Source organism: Mobula hypostoma, chromosome 19 (genome assembly GCF_963921235.1).
Source record: "Mobula hypostoma chromosome 19, sMobHyp1.1, whole genome shotgun sequence".
NCBI classification, from domain to species: Eukaryota; Metazoa; Chordata; class Chondrichthyes; order Myliobatiformes; family Myliobatidae; genus Mobula; species Mobula hypostoma.
Window position 1 is genome coordinate 2,773,960 of NC_086115.1, and position 15,797 is coordinate 2,789,756.

General features: G+C 38.9%; 1 protein-coding gene across 10 annotated transcripts in view; it reads right to left on the reverse strand.

Annotated features, from left to right (window-relative positions):
* Window positions 1–114: 114 nt before the first annotated feature.
* add3a (adducin 3 (gamma) a) overlaps window positions 115–15,797 on the reverse strand; it is a 246,688-nt gene continuing 231,005 nt past the window's right edge. For 8 of the 10 annotated variants that reach the window (XM_063071246.1, XM_063071242.1, XM_063071248.1 and 5 more), the window contains 5 exons: window positions 15,028–15,117; window positions 12,315–12,447; window positions 6,143–6,226; window positions 4,146–4,214; window positions 115–3,021 (listed from right to left, as the gene is read on the reverse strand). In XM_063071246.1, the coding sequence (XP_062927316.1) occupies window positions 2,750–3,021; window positions 4,146–4,214; window positions 6,143–6,226; window positions 12,315–12,447; window positions 15,028–15,117 (648 nt within the window). In that variant the 3' untranslated portion in view covers window positions 115–2,749. The remainder of the gene's footprint in view (window positions 3,022–4,145; window positions 4,215–6,142; window positions 6,227–12,314; window positions 12,448–15,027; window positions 15,118–15,797) is intronic. The other 2 variants (XM_063071249.1, XM_063071250.1) reach the window with 2 other exon arrangements.

Below are 15,797 nucleotides of genomic sequence, written 5' to 3' on the forward strand. Positions count from 1 at the left end.
GTGTAAAAACTGATTAGTTATGTTTCCTGTGATGAGATTACATCACAACCCTCATTTGAACAAAAATCCATACAACCCCTATAGTAAAAGTTTTCATTACTATTCTATTGCTTAGATTTTTTTTCATGCAGAGGCAAGACAAATTTGGTGTTGATATAGGTATTTAATTTTTTCATAGCGCAAGTAAGCTGCTATACAGAGTGCCATTTCTTTTACATTCTTCCATAAGCAGATTCCAGATTTTAAAATACTCCAATAGTTTAGATGCATTACAGAATTTCAAAAATAAGAACGCTATGGAATTTTATTAGAATATAATTTAATAAGCACATAATATCAAATAATTAGGATTTCAATCAAAGAGTAAGGTTATTGGGAAAAATGTCTAGTATAAGGTACAAATTACAGATTACTAAAATGAGATGTTTCCACATTGTAAAATACTGTTTATTAGTGGACTTTAAATGGTTTAGCAACATGTCTAGAAAGCAATTTTGTTAAAGCTTTATATATTCCACAGGGTTGCTGCACTTACATATAGTGCCTTTAACAAGGTGCAACAAGATCACTTAACTCCATTTAAAGCAATGCACAAAAGCTGCATAAATTATGCAGTTTCCCACCCCAGCCCAAAAAAACCCAACCTTCTCTTTACCCTCTTTCCAAATTTACCAATAGCATAAGGCTTGGATAATTGTCTTAAAGGGTTAACTAAAAAGTTGTTTTTTTATAAAACAAAAAAAAACACAAGTAGTTAAACTTTATTTTTTTATTCCAGTATTTAGTGTTGATATGGTGTTGTTCCCTTTCAGAGATCCATTTCTACAGCCTCGCACCATCTATCAACTCTGATTCTATTCACCAACATGCGATACTCAGAATCAAAAACTCATTCACATTGCTAATTGGGATTCAAATCACAGACCCCAATGTTAGTGGTTTTCTTTATTTTCTCCCAAACACATCTAGTGGCTTTCTTTTGAGTTTCTAATCTTAAAGTCACAAACTTATTAGTCCTATTTTTGGCAGAATTACCAATAAAAGATTTTGCTGAAAAAAAAGTAACAGAAATCTGTTCATCTGGTAAACCCATCTTCGTCAAGGTTGTATACATGCAGAAAGAATATGCAGATTAGTGCTTAAATTTTATATCTCTTATGCATATAAAAATACCATATTGTCATTCTGAAACAAAGACTCAAATTAAAAATATAATTACTTCTCCCAATGTTGGCAATTTGTTCAGAAGGACATGGAAGTCATCAGCATGTAGTTAGTCTAGTTGTAATCACAAAATGTGCGCATCATTCATCATTTTCCCAGTCTTTTAAAATCATGATCTTATTGTTACCCACTGCACATTTCATTTCACACAAGAAAATACTTCATAGCAAATGCATTACAAGTACTTTACATGGGAACATGTAATATGAAAGATAACTTTTACATATAAATGTGAAAGATAAATTCTAGAGGCTGCTTTTCTTGACAATTAATAACATGATAATCCAGTAAAATTCCTTTTTGTTAAAAAAATGGGTTTCCTGGCAAAATACTGTTATAAACATTTGTTATTGTCACGAAACAAGAATAAATTCACAACTGCAATAAAAATGGGGTTGAAATTCACATTGAAAATCAATCTTATACTGGGAAAACTAATCTTTCAGGAGAGAGAAAGTATCAGCTAACACAGGTCATGAGGACAAACCCTACAACTCATCAATGGACAAGCCAAACCAGTACATTCAGCCTAGTGGCCAACAACTGATTGCCAATCATGTGCCACAAGGATATTGGTCAAGACGTGAATCCAAATAATGTTGCCATATTACTTGGCATGTTAGGAGTTAAGGGTAGAAATGGGGAAGAATGGGTCAATCAAAAATCAGATGTTTCAAGGAGCATGCTAGCACTGGTTGATTGTCCTGTTCTAGCTTAATTTTTCTATATCATGCATTTAAAATGTTAGTTTCATGCCTTTTTGCTTTTTACACAAGTTCATCCACAATTTCAAAAAACATCAATTGCTTTAATACCACTTGCCATTTATACACCTCAATCCTTTCCCCATTAATTACTCTCACAGCACCTCCTCTTTCCCTTTTTGGTAGCATTATTTCTCCTTCATTTGGTTACCTCATGAATTCACTTAAGTTTTAGTCACTAGTAAATTAAGTATTACCAAAAAGTGCAGTATAAAAAAGAACAAAAAAACACTATTGACACGAGTCCAGTTTTGTATAACCTAATCCAATATCAGAACCACAACATGCCTAGACTTACCCCAGGTATACTTGAGACAAGCATTCTTAGTCATTTACTTTTCTCATTAGACCCTCATACAGCATGCTTGTAACGTTTATTTCATAGTATTAAAAAATTTAGAAAGTTTCAGTCATGGATTAAATCTGTCTAAATGTATAAAATTTCCACACTTTGGTGGATTTATTGAGATGAGCTTTGTTTAAAGGTTAAAATCAATTCCATAGTACAACTGTTTCATGTCTAGAATTAACTAGAATGTGATTTTATTTTGGCAAAAGGTTAATTCTAAAAGAAACTTGCAATAATATTTCAATGTCAGATTTAAACTATCTGTATAAATGTGCCATTTTTCCATCTATTCTTGGTCAGTGCACGGGCAAATGATGTTTAGCACATTTAGCTGAATGTGTCAGTTATGCATTTAAGACTGACATTAATCTGACCAGAAATTTAATTGCGCAACACCCCTGAAAACCCATCATTATGCTTCCACTTTCTCTTTCTTTTTGTTCTTTTTCAGGAAGGATGGTGTGCGGAATTTCTTTTTCTTTTTTGATGGAGATTTAGAAGGAGACCCCTCTGGTGAAAGGGTGTCACCGGCATTCAAATCCACTGTTTCTGTTGACTTGATGGTGACCTCCACAGTCTCCACAGTGTTGGTTGTTAACTGGCTGATGCGGTTTGTTACATCTTCTGCAAAAGCTTGCCCATCTTCCTTTCCTCCATTCACCACCACCAACGGCATTGTGTTTTCTGAGGCAGAATCATTATTAACGTACAAGTTACATTTATTTTAAAATAATAAAAATGAATACAATTACAGTGTATTAGAATGCTGTTCAATGTTTAGCAGAAAGTCAAAATTCTGTGATTGTAAAAAGCAATTTTGATATGTGTATGCCATCTAAGATGCACTAAGGGAAGTAAACGTACAGTCTTAGTTCTATAGCCAGACAGATTGTCAAATCATATGTAAATCAGAGCATTTCTTTCCCTGCATGCCCTTTTTGTGGTTAGTGAGATTCACTGTCTATTCTCAACCCATTTCCCAATAAACCATGACCACACTTTCTAAAACAGACAGATAGTTTAAATGAGCAGCTGAAAATTTGACACATGGAGTATGTGGGAAAATGTAGATCAAATAGAAAACCAGAATATTGCTTAAATAGATAAAATGCTGATATAAGCGGGAACTAGGTATCCTTTAATGTAAAACACAAATGTTGTAATCAGTACAAGTAATGAGGAAGGCAAAGGGAATACAGTCGGCCCTCCTTATCCGTGAGGAATTGGTTCCGGGACCCCTCGCGGATGCTCAAATCCCTTATTCAAACTGTCTAAATGTGGTGGACCTTAGCACCCAGTGGAACCCTGGACCTTATTTAACCTGTCTCAGTGCCGTGGACATTAGGACCTGGCAGCGGAGCTCTGAATATGCAGTGTTTCTGTTCACGAAAATAACCATGATCACGATTTAAAATAAAGTGGAAATAATAAAGCGATTGGAAAGAGGTGAAGCGCCATTGGTCATTGGTAAAGCGTTAGGCTACAGTCGGTCAATGATCGGAACAATTTTAAAGGATAAAGTGAGAAAGGCCCTGCCCCGATGAAAGCTACAATTATTACTAAGCAACGCAGTGGTTTAATTATTGGGTTTTTGACCCTCTATATCAACCCGGCAAGGATGGAGAGCGCTCTCGGGAGCAGCCTGCCACTGGATCGAACTTGGGAATTTCCATTCCCGAGCCTGGCGCTGAAACATAAATTTCTTAAGTGTTTTACACGCATAGAAAGGTAAAATATATACTATATACTAAGACAAACGTTTGACTAACTGACGCTAAATAATACCGGATGTACCTGTTCCGACTTACTTAGTAAGAGAACTTCCGTTTTTTTTCCTGATCCCGATCCACGATAACCTACGCACATCCTCCTGTATACTTTAAATCATCTCTAGATTACTTATAATACACAATACAATGTAAATGCTATGTAAAATAGTTGTTATATTGCATTGTTTAAGGAATAATGACAAGAAAAGAGAGTCTGTACATGTTCGAACAACAAGTGCTGAAAGAACACTTCTGGGTTTTCTCAATTCGTGGTTGGTTGAATTCGCACACGTGGAACTCACGGATAAGGAGGGCCGACTGTACTGGCCTTTTTGTTTACAAAAGTCAATTTATACATCTGCATGCTTTACATGCAAAAAAATTGGACTAAAAACAGAAAATATCACTGACATGATATGATAACCATTTCTTTCCCCAGAGAGGGATTCTCTCTTTTTATTTAAGACTGGTACCAGCTTTTCGGTAACAGTAGGATAACTTCATTACAACTGAACTCTGGATACTTAATAGCTTGGGTCTCCTTTTTGAGATACATACTTGTATGGGTAGCAGTTTAGAGAATGTTCATTTGGTTGATCATGAGAGGAAGCATTGACTTAAAGACCTTTAACTGTTTGGAATATTTGGTAGAATGAGAGGTGATTTTCTTGAAACAGAAATTTCTGAATGGTATGATGGGATGGAGGTCAAGCAGATTTGTTCTTCCCTGAGGAATCTAGAACTCTGGGACACAAAGATGAAGAATTCGTTGAAATTCTCTGAGAAGTCTGGAGGCCAAGTCAATGAGTATATTCAACTTTCAAAGAGAGATTTGCGTATATACAGGAATTAAGGACTACGGGGAGCAGACAGAAAAGTGAAGATGTCAAGTACCATTTGGCCATTAATTTAATAAATGCTAGAATAGGCTTAAAGAGCTCTACGGCCTAATCCAGCTCCTATTCAATCTTAATCTGGTTCTTAACTATTGAGCACCTCGCTCTCTGGCATCTGTTTGGGACTGAACCAGACTGTCTGTAACCTTGTTATTTGCCTGAGATCAGTGTCAAATTACATATCTATATTATGAGTGACACCGCCTATTACCATCTCTGTATCTTCACCAACTCCACCAACCCTGGATCATAGGAAGTGAAATCTTTAGCCCTTGATTTGATTACTTCAATATATTTCTGAGCTCCTACTTCATTTTCTCTATGACTTCATTGTTTTATGTTCCTACTACTTGTGTTCTATCTGTCCTCCTCAATTTTAACTCTCTCCATGCCTCACCCTCCTCTTATTGCCATAACTGATTCTTCAGTCTGGCCTTCATAACCACCATAGCCTGCTGATGATGCCCAATTTTAATCATCCCATTTGAAGCCTGCCTTTAACTGTGAAGGATCTGAGCTCTAGAATTCCTCCTTTTCTCTAGTAAGATATCCCTTAAAGTCTGTATTTCTACCCTGCTTCTTATAAAAACTGCTATCTCCATTGTTATTAGATAACTAAATAGAACTCCAGAGTGACAGAGATGGACTCTGGACCTCACAATCTAATTTGTTTTAGGTCCTGCACCTTACTGTCTTACCTATACTGCACATCCTCTTAAAACCGTAACACTGTTCTGCACTGTTGTTGTTTTCCTATTACCACAATGTAAAATGATCTCTGTGGATGGCATGCAAAACAAAGATTGCTCTGTAGTTTGGTAGCTGTGATAATAATAAATCTATTACTAATATTTCCTTGACAACACTCTATGCACAGTTTCTTGACCAAGTATTTGGTCATTCAAAGAGCAGCACACTTCCTTTTTGTAAGTTTGATTCATTTTTTGTAATATTTCTCTTATAAACTTTGGTCAAGGTGCTAGATCAACATAAGTAGATAAACCACTAACATAACCACATACATTTCCTCAAAGCTTTGTAATTGGTCTATGTTGTAGTAATGGGAATTGAAATTTGTGTAGAACGTCAGTGTTGCCTGGGAAAGTAAATGACTAAAGAACAAGAATTGAAATGTCCCACCTTCCAATGCTGTTGGTGAGGCTTGTGGGGATTGAGCTGGTGATAACGCAGAACCATCATCTGATGTTAATTCATGCTCAGTATCTGTAGGGGAAGAGTTAGTTTTGTTTTCTTTTTTAGTGTTAAAATTCTGCAAGCTTTATAAAGGTTTCATGCTTTTTAGTACAAACATCTGTTCAGTGTATAAATACAAAGCATAGTCAGCATCATTGTCAGTTTTACGGCAGAGCTAATTTTGTTCTTCTATTCTGTAGCATGCCAAATGCTGTTGTTTACAAAGAATGCAGCTCAATGTAGCATCAGTTTAATCTAAAATGAGTGAAACTGAAACAGCCATGAAACTTAACTGAAAAGAAAGTGCAGTTCATTGCCCAACAGTTAATATTTGACTAAACTAATCTGTTTCTTTTAGTCTTGAGCCACATTTTATGAAATAGTTAATGATTTCACACAAAATTAGTAAGAACATTTAGTCCCTGTGATGGTGACTCATGTTAGATATTATTCAAAGGAGTCATCAGACTTTAATTACTACACCCTAGTGGTCATTCTTCATGTGAATGTAAACTCTGTTGTCTGTCTCCATAAATGTACATCTCTCTGTGGGGGGTAGGGGGTTCAGAAAAAGGGCGTGCTGGAGGGAGGGGGAGGGGAGAGGGGGGAAGGGGGAGGGAGTGGGAGCATAACATCAATCATACCCATTATGCGAAATATAGAAAGGAGAAAGTCTTTCTATATTAATATTCTAACATAAAAAAATGTTGACGAAACATTTGGTGCCAGCACAGGCTTGGAGTTATGATTGAATTCAGAAAGACAAATACATCTGAAAATAAGATGCTACTCTTACTTACAAGGTCTTTAATTTAGATCATCATTTTACGTACATTGCATTCTCTCTCCCGCTAAAGGGGAGAAACAACAATTTAAACTACAACGCTGAGAGAAATAGAACACGAGGAATGGGGGAGGGAACTATGATACTTATAACCACTCCTTGGTAAATCTTGAGCTTCTAACAGAATCTGAGGTTGAAATTCTAAATTAAACCAGTAAAGTAAATATTAAAATGCAAAAATAGTTTCACATGAAATTTAGATTTGTCAACCACAGGAGGTCACTATTTTCAATTTATCCTAATACAGCAACATTTCCTTGTCCACACTGATTACGCAAATTCAAACTAAATTATTTAGAGTCTTAGAGCATTCCAGCACAGAAGCAGGCCCTTTGGCCCATCTAGTCCATGCCAAAGTATTATTCTAACTAGTTCCATTAATCTGCATCTGGACCCCTCCAATCCATGTAATTATCCAAACTTCTCTTAAAAATTTTGCAATCAAACAAACATTCATCACTTCTGCTGGCAGCTCACTCCACACTCTCAACACCCTCTGAGTGAAGAAGTTCCCTCTCATGTTCCCCTCAAACATTTCACTGTGCACTCTTAACCCATAACCTCAGGAGCTTGCATTCACCCTATCTAATCCTCTCATAAATAAACTACAGTGGTATGTGAGAGGAGTTTGCCAAAGTAAATTGGAAGGAGATACTGACAGGGATGACAGCAGGGCAGCAAATGGTTTGAGTTTCTGAGAAAAATAAGGAAGTTGCAGTATAGATTTCTTCCAAAAACAAAGAAATACTCAAACGGCAAAATCGTACAACCGTGGCTGACTAGGGAAGTCAAAACTCAAAAGAGCAAAAATTAGTGAGGGGACAGAGAACTGGGAAGCTTTTAAAACCCTACAGAGAACAAGAAAAAAAAATCATTAGGAGGGAAAAGATGAAATATGAAAGCAAGCTAGCAAACAATATCAAAATGGATAGTAAAAGTATTTTCAAGTTTAAAAAAAAGAGAAATGAGGGTGGACGTAGGACTGGTGAGACCTATGAAATAATAACAGGGGACAAGGAGATGGCAGATGAACTAAATGAGTATTTTACATCAATCTTCACTGTGGAAGACACTAGCTGTGTGACAGATGTGACGGTGTGAGAGAAGAGAAGTGAGTGCAGCTACTATTACAAGGGGGAAGGGTGCTCAAAAAGCTGAAAGAACTAAGGGTACACAAGTCACCTGGACCAGATGAACTGCACCCTTGGGTTCTGAAAGAGGTAGCGTTAGAGATTGTGGAGGTATTAGTAATGATCTTTCAAAAATCATTGGACTTTGGCATGGAGAGGACTGGAAATTTGCAAATGTCACTCCACTCTTTAAGAAAGGAGGAAAGCAGCAAAAAGGAAATTAGAGACCAGTTTGCCTAACTGCAGTGGTTAGGAAGACGTTGGAGTTGTTTGTTAAGGCTGAAGTTATGGAGTACTTGGTGACATGGAACCTAGGACAAAGTCAGCAGGGTTTCCTAAAGGGAAAATCTGCCTGACAAACCTATTGGAATTCTTTGAGGATATTACACGTAGGATAGAAAAAGGGAATGCAGTAGATGTTTAATCAACACACATAAAAATTGCTGGTGAACGCAGCAGGCCAGGCAGCATCTATAGGAAGAGGTACAGTCAACATTTCGGGCCCAGACCCTTCGTCAGGACTAACTGAAAGAAGAGATATTAAGAGATTTGAAAGTGGGAGGGGGAGGGGGAGATCCAAAATGATAGGAGAAGACAGGAGGGGGAGGGATGGAGCCAAGAGCTGGACAGTTGATTGGCAAAAGGGATATGAGAGGATCATGGGACAGGAGGCCAAGGGAGGAAGAAAGGGGAAGGGGGGAAGCCCAGAGGATGGGCAAGGAGTATAGTGAGAGGGAGAGAGAGGAAGAGAGAGAGGGAGGGAGAGAGAGGGAGGGAGAGAGGGAGGGAGAGAGGGAGGGAGAGAGGGAGGGAGAGAGGGAGGGAGAGAGGGAGGGAGAGAGGGAGGGAGAGAGGGAGGGAGAGAGAGGGAGAGAGAGGGAGAGAGAGGGAGAGAGAGGGAGAGAGAGGGAGAGAGAGGGAGAGAGAGGGAGAGAGAGGGAGAGAGAGGGAGAGAGAGGGAGAGAGAGGGAGAGAGAAAATTAAAAAATAAATAAATAATGGATAAGGATGGATAGGGTACGAAGGGGAGGTGGGGCATTAACAGAAGTTAGAGAAGTCAATGTTCATGCCATCAGGTTGGAGGGTATCCAGACAGAATATAAGGTGTTGTTTCCCCAACCTGAATGTGGCTTCATCTTGACAGTAGAGGAGGCCGTGGATAGACATATTAGAATGGGAATGGGACGCAGAATTAAAATGTGTGGCCACAGCCCTTCCAGGTGAGGCGACACTTCACCTGTGAGTTGGCTGGGGTGATATACTCAGTCCGGTGCTCCCGATGTGCCTTCTATATATTGGCGAGACCCAACGCAGACTGGGAGACCGTTTCGCTGAACACCTACGCTCTGCCCACCAGAGAAAGCAGGATCTTCCAGTGGCCACACATTTTAATTCCATGTCCCATTCCCATTCTGTTATGTCTATCCACGGCCTCCTCTACTGTAAAGATGAAGCCACACTCAGGTTGGAGGAACACCACCTTATATTCTGTCTGGGTAGCCTCCAACCTGATGGCATGAACATTGACTTCTCAAACTTCCGTTAATGCCCCACCTCCCCTTCGTACCCCATCTGTTATTTATTTATTACATTATTATTATTATTATTATTATTAAATATATATATTTTTCTCTCTCTCTCTCTCCTTTTTCTCCCTCTGTCCCTCTCACGATACCCCTTACCCATCCTTTGGGCTTCCCCCCTCCCTCTTTTCTTTCTCCCTGGGCCTCCTGTCCCATGATCCTCTCATATCCCTTTTGCCAATCGACTTTCCAGCTCTTAGCTCTATCCCTCCACCTCCTGTCTTCTCCTATCATTTTGGATCTCCCCCTCCCCCTCCCACTTTCAAATCTCTTACTATCTTTCCTTTCAGTTAGTCCTGACGAAGGGACTCGGCCCGAAACCTTGACTGTATCTCTTCCTATAGATGCTGCCTGGCCTGCTGCATTCACCAGCAATTTTTATGTGTGTTGCTTGAAATTCCAGCATCTGATTTCCTCGTGTTTGCAGTAGATGTTGTATATTTGGATTTTCAGCAGGCCTTTGAAAAAACGCCACATGAGGCTGCTTACTAAGTTAACAGCCCATGGTATTACAGGAAAGTTACTCACATGGTTAGAGCATTGGCTGATTAGTAGGCGAGTGGGAATAAAAGGATTCTTTTCTGGTTGGCTGACAGTGATGTTCCACAAGGGTCTGTGTTCGGACTGCTTCTTTTTATATCAATGATTTAGATGATGGAATAGATGGCTTTGTTGCCAAGTTTGCAGATGATATGAAGATTGGTGGAGGGGCAAGTAGTGTTGAGGAAACAGGTAGTCTGCAGAAGGACTTAGATTAGGAGAATGGGCAAGAGAGTGACAAATGAAATACAATGTTGGAAAATGTATGGTCATGTACTTTGGTAGAAGAAATAAATGCGCAAACTATTTTCTAAATGGGGAGAAAATCCAAAAATCTGAGATGGAAGGGGACTTGGGAGTCCTTGTGCAGAACAATGTAAAAGTTAACTTGCAGGAAGAGTCACAAACAACAGGAATTCTGCAGATGCTGGAAATTCAAGCAACACACATAAAAGTTGCTGGTGAACGCAGCAGGCCAGGCAGCACCTCTTCCTAGAGATGCTGCCTGGCTTGCTGCATTCACCAGCAACTTTTATGTGTGTTGCTTATAGGTAGAGTCGATGGTGAGGAAGGCAAATGCAATGTTAGCATTCATTTCAAGGGGTCTAAAATACAAGAGCAGGGATGTGATGCGGAACCTTCATAAGGCATTGGTGAATTGAATTGACTTTATTTCTTAAATCCTTCACATAGATGAGTAAAAACCTTTATGTACATCTCCGTCCAAATGTGCAATCATAGAAAATTATAATAAATAGAACTGTCAATGTAACGTAGAAATACACTCTAGTCAGTGTGAGTTCATCAGTCTGGTGGCCTGGTGGAAGAAGCTGTCTCGAAGCCTGTTGGTCCTGGCTTATATGCTACAGTACCATTTCCTGGATGGTAGCAGCTGGAATAGATTGTGGTTGGAGTGACTCAGGTCCCCAGTGATCCTTTGGGCCCTTTCCTCACACCCATCTTTGTAAATGTCCTAAATTGTGGGAAGCTCACAACTACAGATGCGCTGGGCTGACCACACCACTCTCTGCAGAATCCTGCGATTAAGGGAAGTACAGTTCCCATACCAGGCAGTGATGCAGCCAGTCAGGATGCTCTCAGTTGTGCCCCTGTAGAAAGTTTTTAGGATTTGGGGGCCCATATCATCTGAGGTGAAAGAGGCGCTGCTGTGCCTTTTCACTACAGCTGGGGTGTACAGACCACATGAGGTCCTCTATGATGTGGATGCCAAGGAACTTAAAGCTCTTTATGCTCTCAACCCTGGTGGTGAGGCCTCACCTGAGTACTGTGAATAGCTTTCGGCTCCTTTTCGAAAAAAAGATGTGCTGGCATTGGAGTGGGTTCAGAGGAAGTTCACAAGGATGATTCTGGGAATGAAAGGATTATCATACAAAGAATTTTGATAGCTCTGGGTCTGTACTCACTGGAAATTAGAAGGATGAGGGGGGCGGATCTTATTGAAATCTTTTGAATGCTGAAAGGCCTAGACTAAGTAGATGTGGAAAGGATATCTCTCACGGTGTGGGAGGCCAGGACAAGAGGGCACAGCCTCAGGATAGAGGGGTGTCCATTTAAAACAGAGATACGGAGAGATTGCTTTAGCCAGAGGGTGGTGAATTTGTGAAATTTATTACCACAGGCAGCTGTGGAGGCCAGGTTGTTGGGTGTACTTAAAGCAGAGCTTGATAGGTTCTTGACTGGACATGACAAAGGTTACGAGAAGGCCAGGTAGTGGGGCTGAGGGTGGCAAAAAAAGAATCAGCCATAATTGGATGGCAGAACAGACTTGATTGGCCAAATGGATTAATTCTGCTCAAGTGTCTCATGGTCTTACAATTCTAAATATCTCTACCAAATCTTCCCCCATTCTTCCACATTCCAGGGAATAAAGTTCTAACCTATTCAACCTTTCCCTATAACTCAGGTCCTCAAGTCCTGGCAAAATCCTTGTATTGTGCAATCAGAAATTTCAGGATGTTCTTTTAGTTTTGTTTCCATAACTTAAATACACGAGTACTTGCCATCCAATCCTTGTTGTTTTCGTTCAATCATCCTTTTGTATTCCTCCAATTCATTCTCATTGAGGTAATTGAATGGGTTTGGTGGGCCTGGCGGCATCTGTTCTTCCAATCTTTCAATTTCCAGTTGTGTGAGCTGAAAAGCAAGAGTTTTTACGTAAATTCCCTCCACATAAAATTTGCAGCATTGTTATAGAAATTTTAGTTTTGGTGAATGTTTGTGAAATTGTGAAGAGAACAATTTACTATAAATTTCCTTCTTTAGCAAGGGCAATGTACAAATCTAACTGACTTGGGTGTAACCATTACAAATAATCTTGGGGCATTTCAACTTGGAGCATAATAGAAATGCATTTTCTTTAAATAAACCCAATTAATTGAAATAATCGACATTTATCCTTGTTGTAGACCCAACATTTATGGCACTCCAATTATTTACCAAATTAAACAATATTCATTTCCTCTAAACATTTTCCTCATATAAACTTTGTTAATCAGTGTAGCACAATGCACAAAGTGACTTGACAGATATTTCCTGATATTCATGTATTAAATCTGTTTCATTTCTTTCCTCAAAAAAGTAATCTGGATATCAACACGTTGTCCTTAGCAAGCCTTTGGAAATTATCTTTGGTTAATACTTAGATCCTTAACTGCTAAAATTCAAATATATTTTTAGAATATTATGTTGATAGTGCAACATTTCAAAAATGTGTTTTTGCCTTATGAAACCAGATTATTGAAAGAAACAATCAAACCTATTTCAGCACGCAAACACAAGGAAATCTGCAGATGCTGGAATTTCAAGCAACACACACAAAAATTGCTGGTGAGCACAGCAGGCCAGGCAGCATCTATAGGAAGACGTACAGTCGACGTTTCGGGCCGAGACCCTTTGTCAAGTTAGTCCTGACGAAGGGTCTCGGCCCAAAACGTCGACTGTACCTCTTCCTATAGATGCTGCCTGACCTGCTGTGCTCACCAGCAATTTTTGTGTGTGTTGCTTCAAACTCATTTCAGAACATTTCACTCGTATTTATTTAAGAATAAACAATGTTTAACTCTGATTAGTATTGCAACCAATTAAGTTTTTTTATTCACTCTTTGGGATTTGTGCAGTGCTGGCAAGGTTAGCACAGGGTTATAGAAGACTTATGGAAAGGCCTCAATAAGATAGATTTGGAGAGGATATTTCCTATGGTGGGGGAGTCCAAGACTAGAGGTCACAGACTCAGAATCAGAATAAATGGATGCCCATTTAGAATGAAAATGAGGAGGAATTAATTTAGCCAGAGAGGGGTGAATCTGTGGAACGTGTTGCCAAAGGTGGCTGTGGAGGCCAAGCCAATGGGTATATTTAAGGCAATGCTGGTAGGTTCTTGATTAGTCAGGGCATGAAGGTGAGAAAGCAGGAGACCGGGGCTGAGGGAGAAATGCTTCAGCCATTTGACAACGGGCCAAATGGCCTAATTTGCTCCTATATCTTATGATCTTAAATATGACTTTATGAAAATTCTTCAATTAATTTCTAGAGAAATTTTCAAGATAGTAATAATAATATACTAATAATAAAACTGGACACAGTTTATGTTCCATTTTTTACATTGATTAATGTTATGATGAACAGAGATATTCCATGAAATGAAGCATATGTAGCGATAGTGGTAGCTATAGAAACAGGTTTCTGATTTACAGAGAAATCAGTTTACTAAGGAACAAAACACTTATGTAATCTGAAGACCAATCGACTATCCCAAATTACCTATAAAAAGGGGAGAGGGCAGAATTAGCTATGGAGCATAATGTGGTCCTATTGTTTTTGCTAATCCAGTTTGCTTAGTTAATTCTAGATATCACTTGGACTGAATTACAATGGCCATAGATTGGCTTCTGTGATCATCTAGTTGGCATTTCCGGCAGAACCTGTTTATGAACATCAATACAATATCTGAGCTGCTGTTACCAGCCCCTCAGTAGTTACGTGCGTGAATGTGATTCAGCTGCTGTACGTAACCATTGGTGAAAGAAGTAGTATAAAAAATTAATGACTTCAATTACATTTGCCAGAGGCAGTAAGGTTACCATTTAGGCTGCAAGATAAAGATATCTGAAACAAAAACAAAGGTGAAAATAACAGAGTACCAAAAAGAAAGCACAACTTTGATTTTGAATTACTTTATAATACTGAGTTTATTTCAATAGGTATTTATTTACTTGTAAACAACAGGAATTCTGCAGATGCTGGAAATTCAAGCAACATACATCAAAGTTGCTGGTGAACGCAGCAGGCCAAGCAGCATCTGCGGGAAGAGGTGCAGTCGACGTTTCAGGCCGAGACCCTTCGTTAGTCCTGACGAAGGGTCTCGGCCTGAAACGTCGACTGCACCTCTTCCTACAGATGCTGCTTGGCCTGCTGCGTTCACCAGCAACTTTGATTTATTTACTTGTGTTTCCTTTAAGATAACTCAGTGTAAAGCTGAAGTGTTACCTTCATTTTGGCTAATCTGCAGATAAAGGAATATAACTGGGAACCCTGACACTGACATTAATTTAATGGATGCCAGTGTTCCCTTTATAACTGATCTAAGCAATGGTTCATTTTAACTGTGGATGCTTTAATTATAGGGAATTTAATTGGTTACTCTTGGTATGAACAGGAATGAAAATTACAACTGAAAGACAAAACTGCAAATTAAAATACATGATGCAACTGTACCGGGGTGCTTTTCTTCTCTATAACAATACCAGCCAGTAATTGCGACTGTGGCCCTGCAGTCTTCATGTCATATCGATTTTGTTCACGGATCTAGAACAATAGTAATGAGTCAGTCATTGGTTCAGGCATGCTGTGTACAGCAGGAAACATGACTCTTGTAAATGTCATTAAACAGCTTTGATGTGATCAAAGAGTTGCATGTGATTCTTTTAACTTCAAGCTAAAGCATCTGAATCTGAGCAGAACCGTGGTGGTATCCTTAGAAGTTCAAAAGGTTTCAGAACAACCATTTACCATGAATATGAAAGTGAACAAACTGCAAACCATCCATACTAATGACCTAATTCCAAAATACAGGGCATTATGAAAGCAGGTTGATAAAATACAATATATGAAAAACTAAAGGAAGCATTTCTGTGGGTGCAAAAAGGATTAATTTTAATATACCCCTTTATTCTCAGTCTGCCTTTTGTGCAGCTAAACTATGGAAGATCAAGTTTCCAGTTACAGCAGCTATTTACAATCTTAACTGCCAGTCAGCAGTGAGACAAAACAAAATTTAGGTTTCTGTCTGAGCTAAATCTGGAATCGTGAAATCAGTAAGAGTACTTAATTAAAAGTCCAATTTCGCACAATAGGGATATGGACTATTTTACCTTTTTTAAAAATAAGTTTAATCTGAAATACTCTCGAAAGGATGGTGGTATCCACAGTCTGGTAAGACAGTGTTATACTTCATTAGGAGTATACACTCAAAAACTTCTATAGAT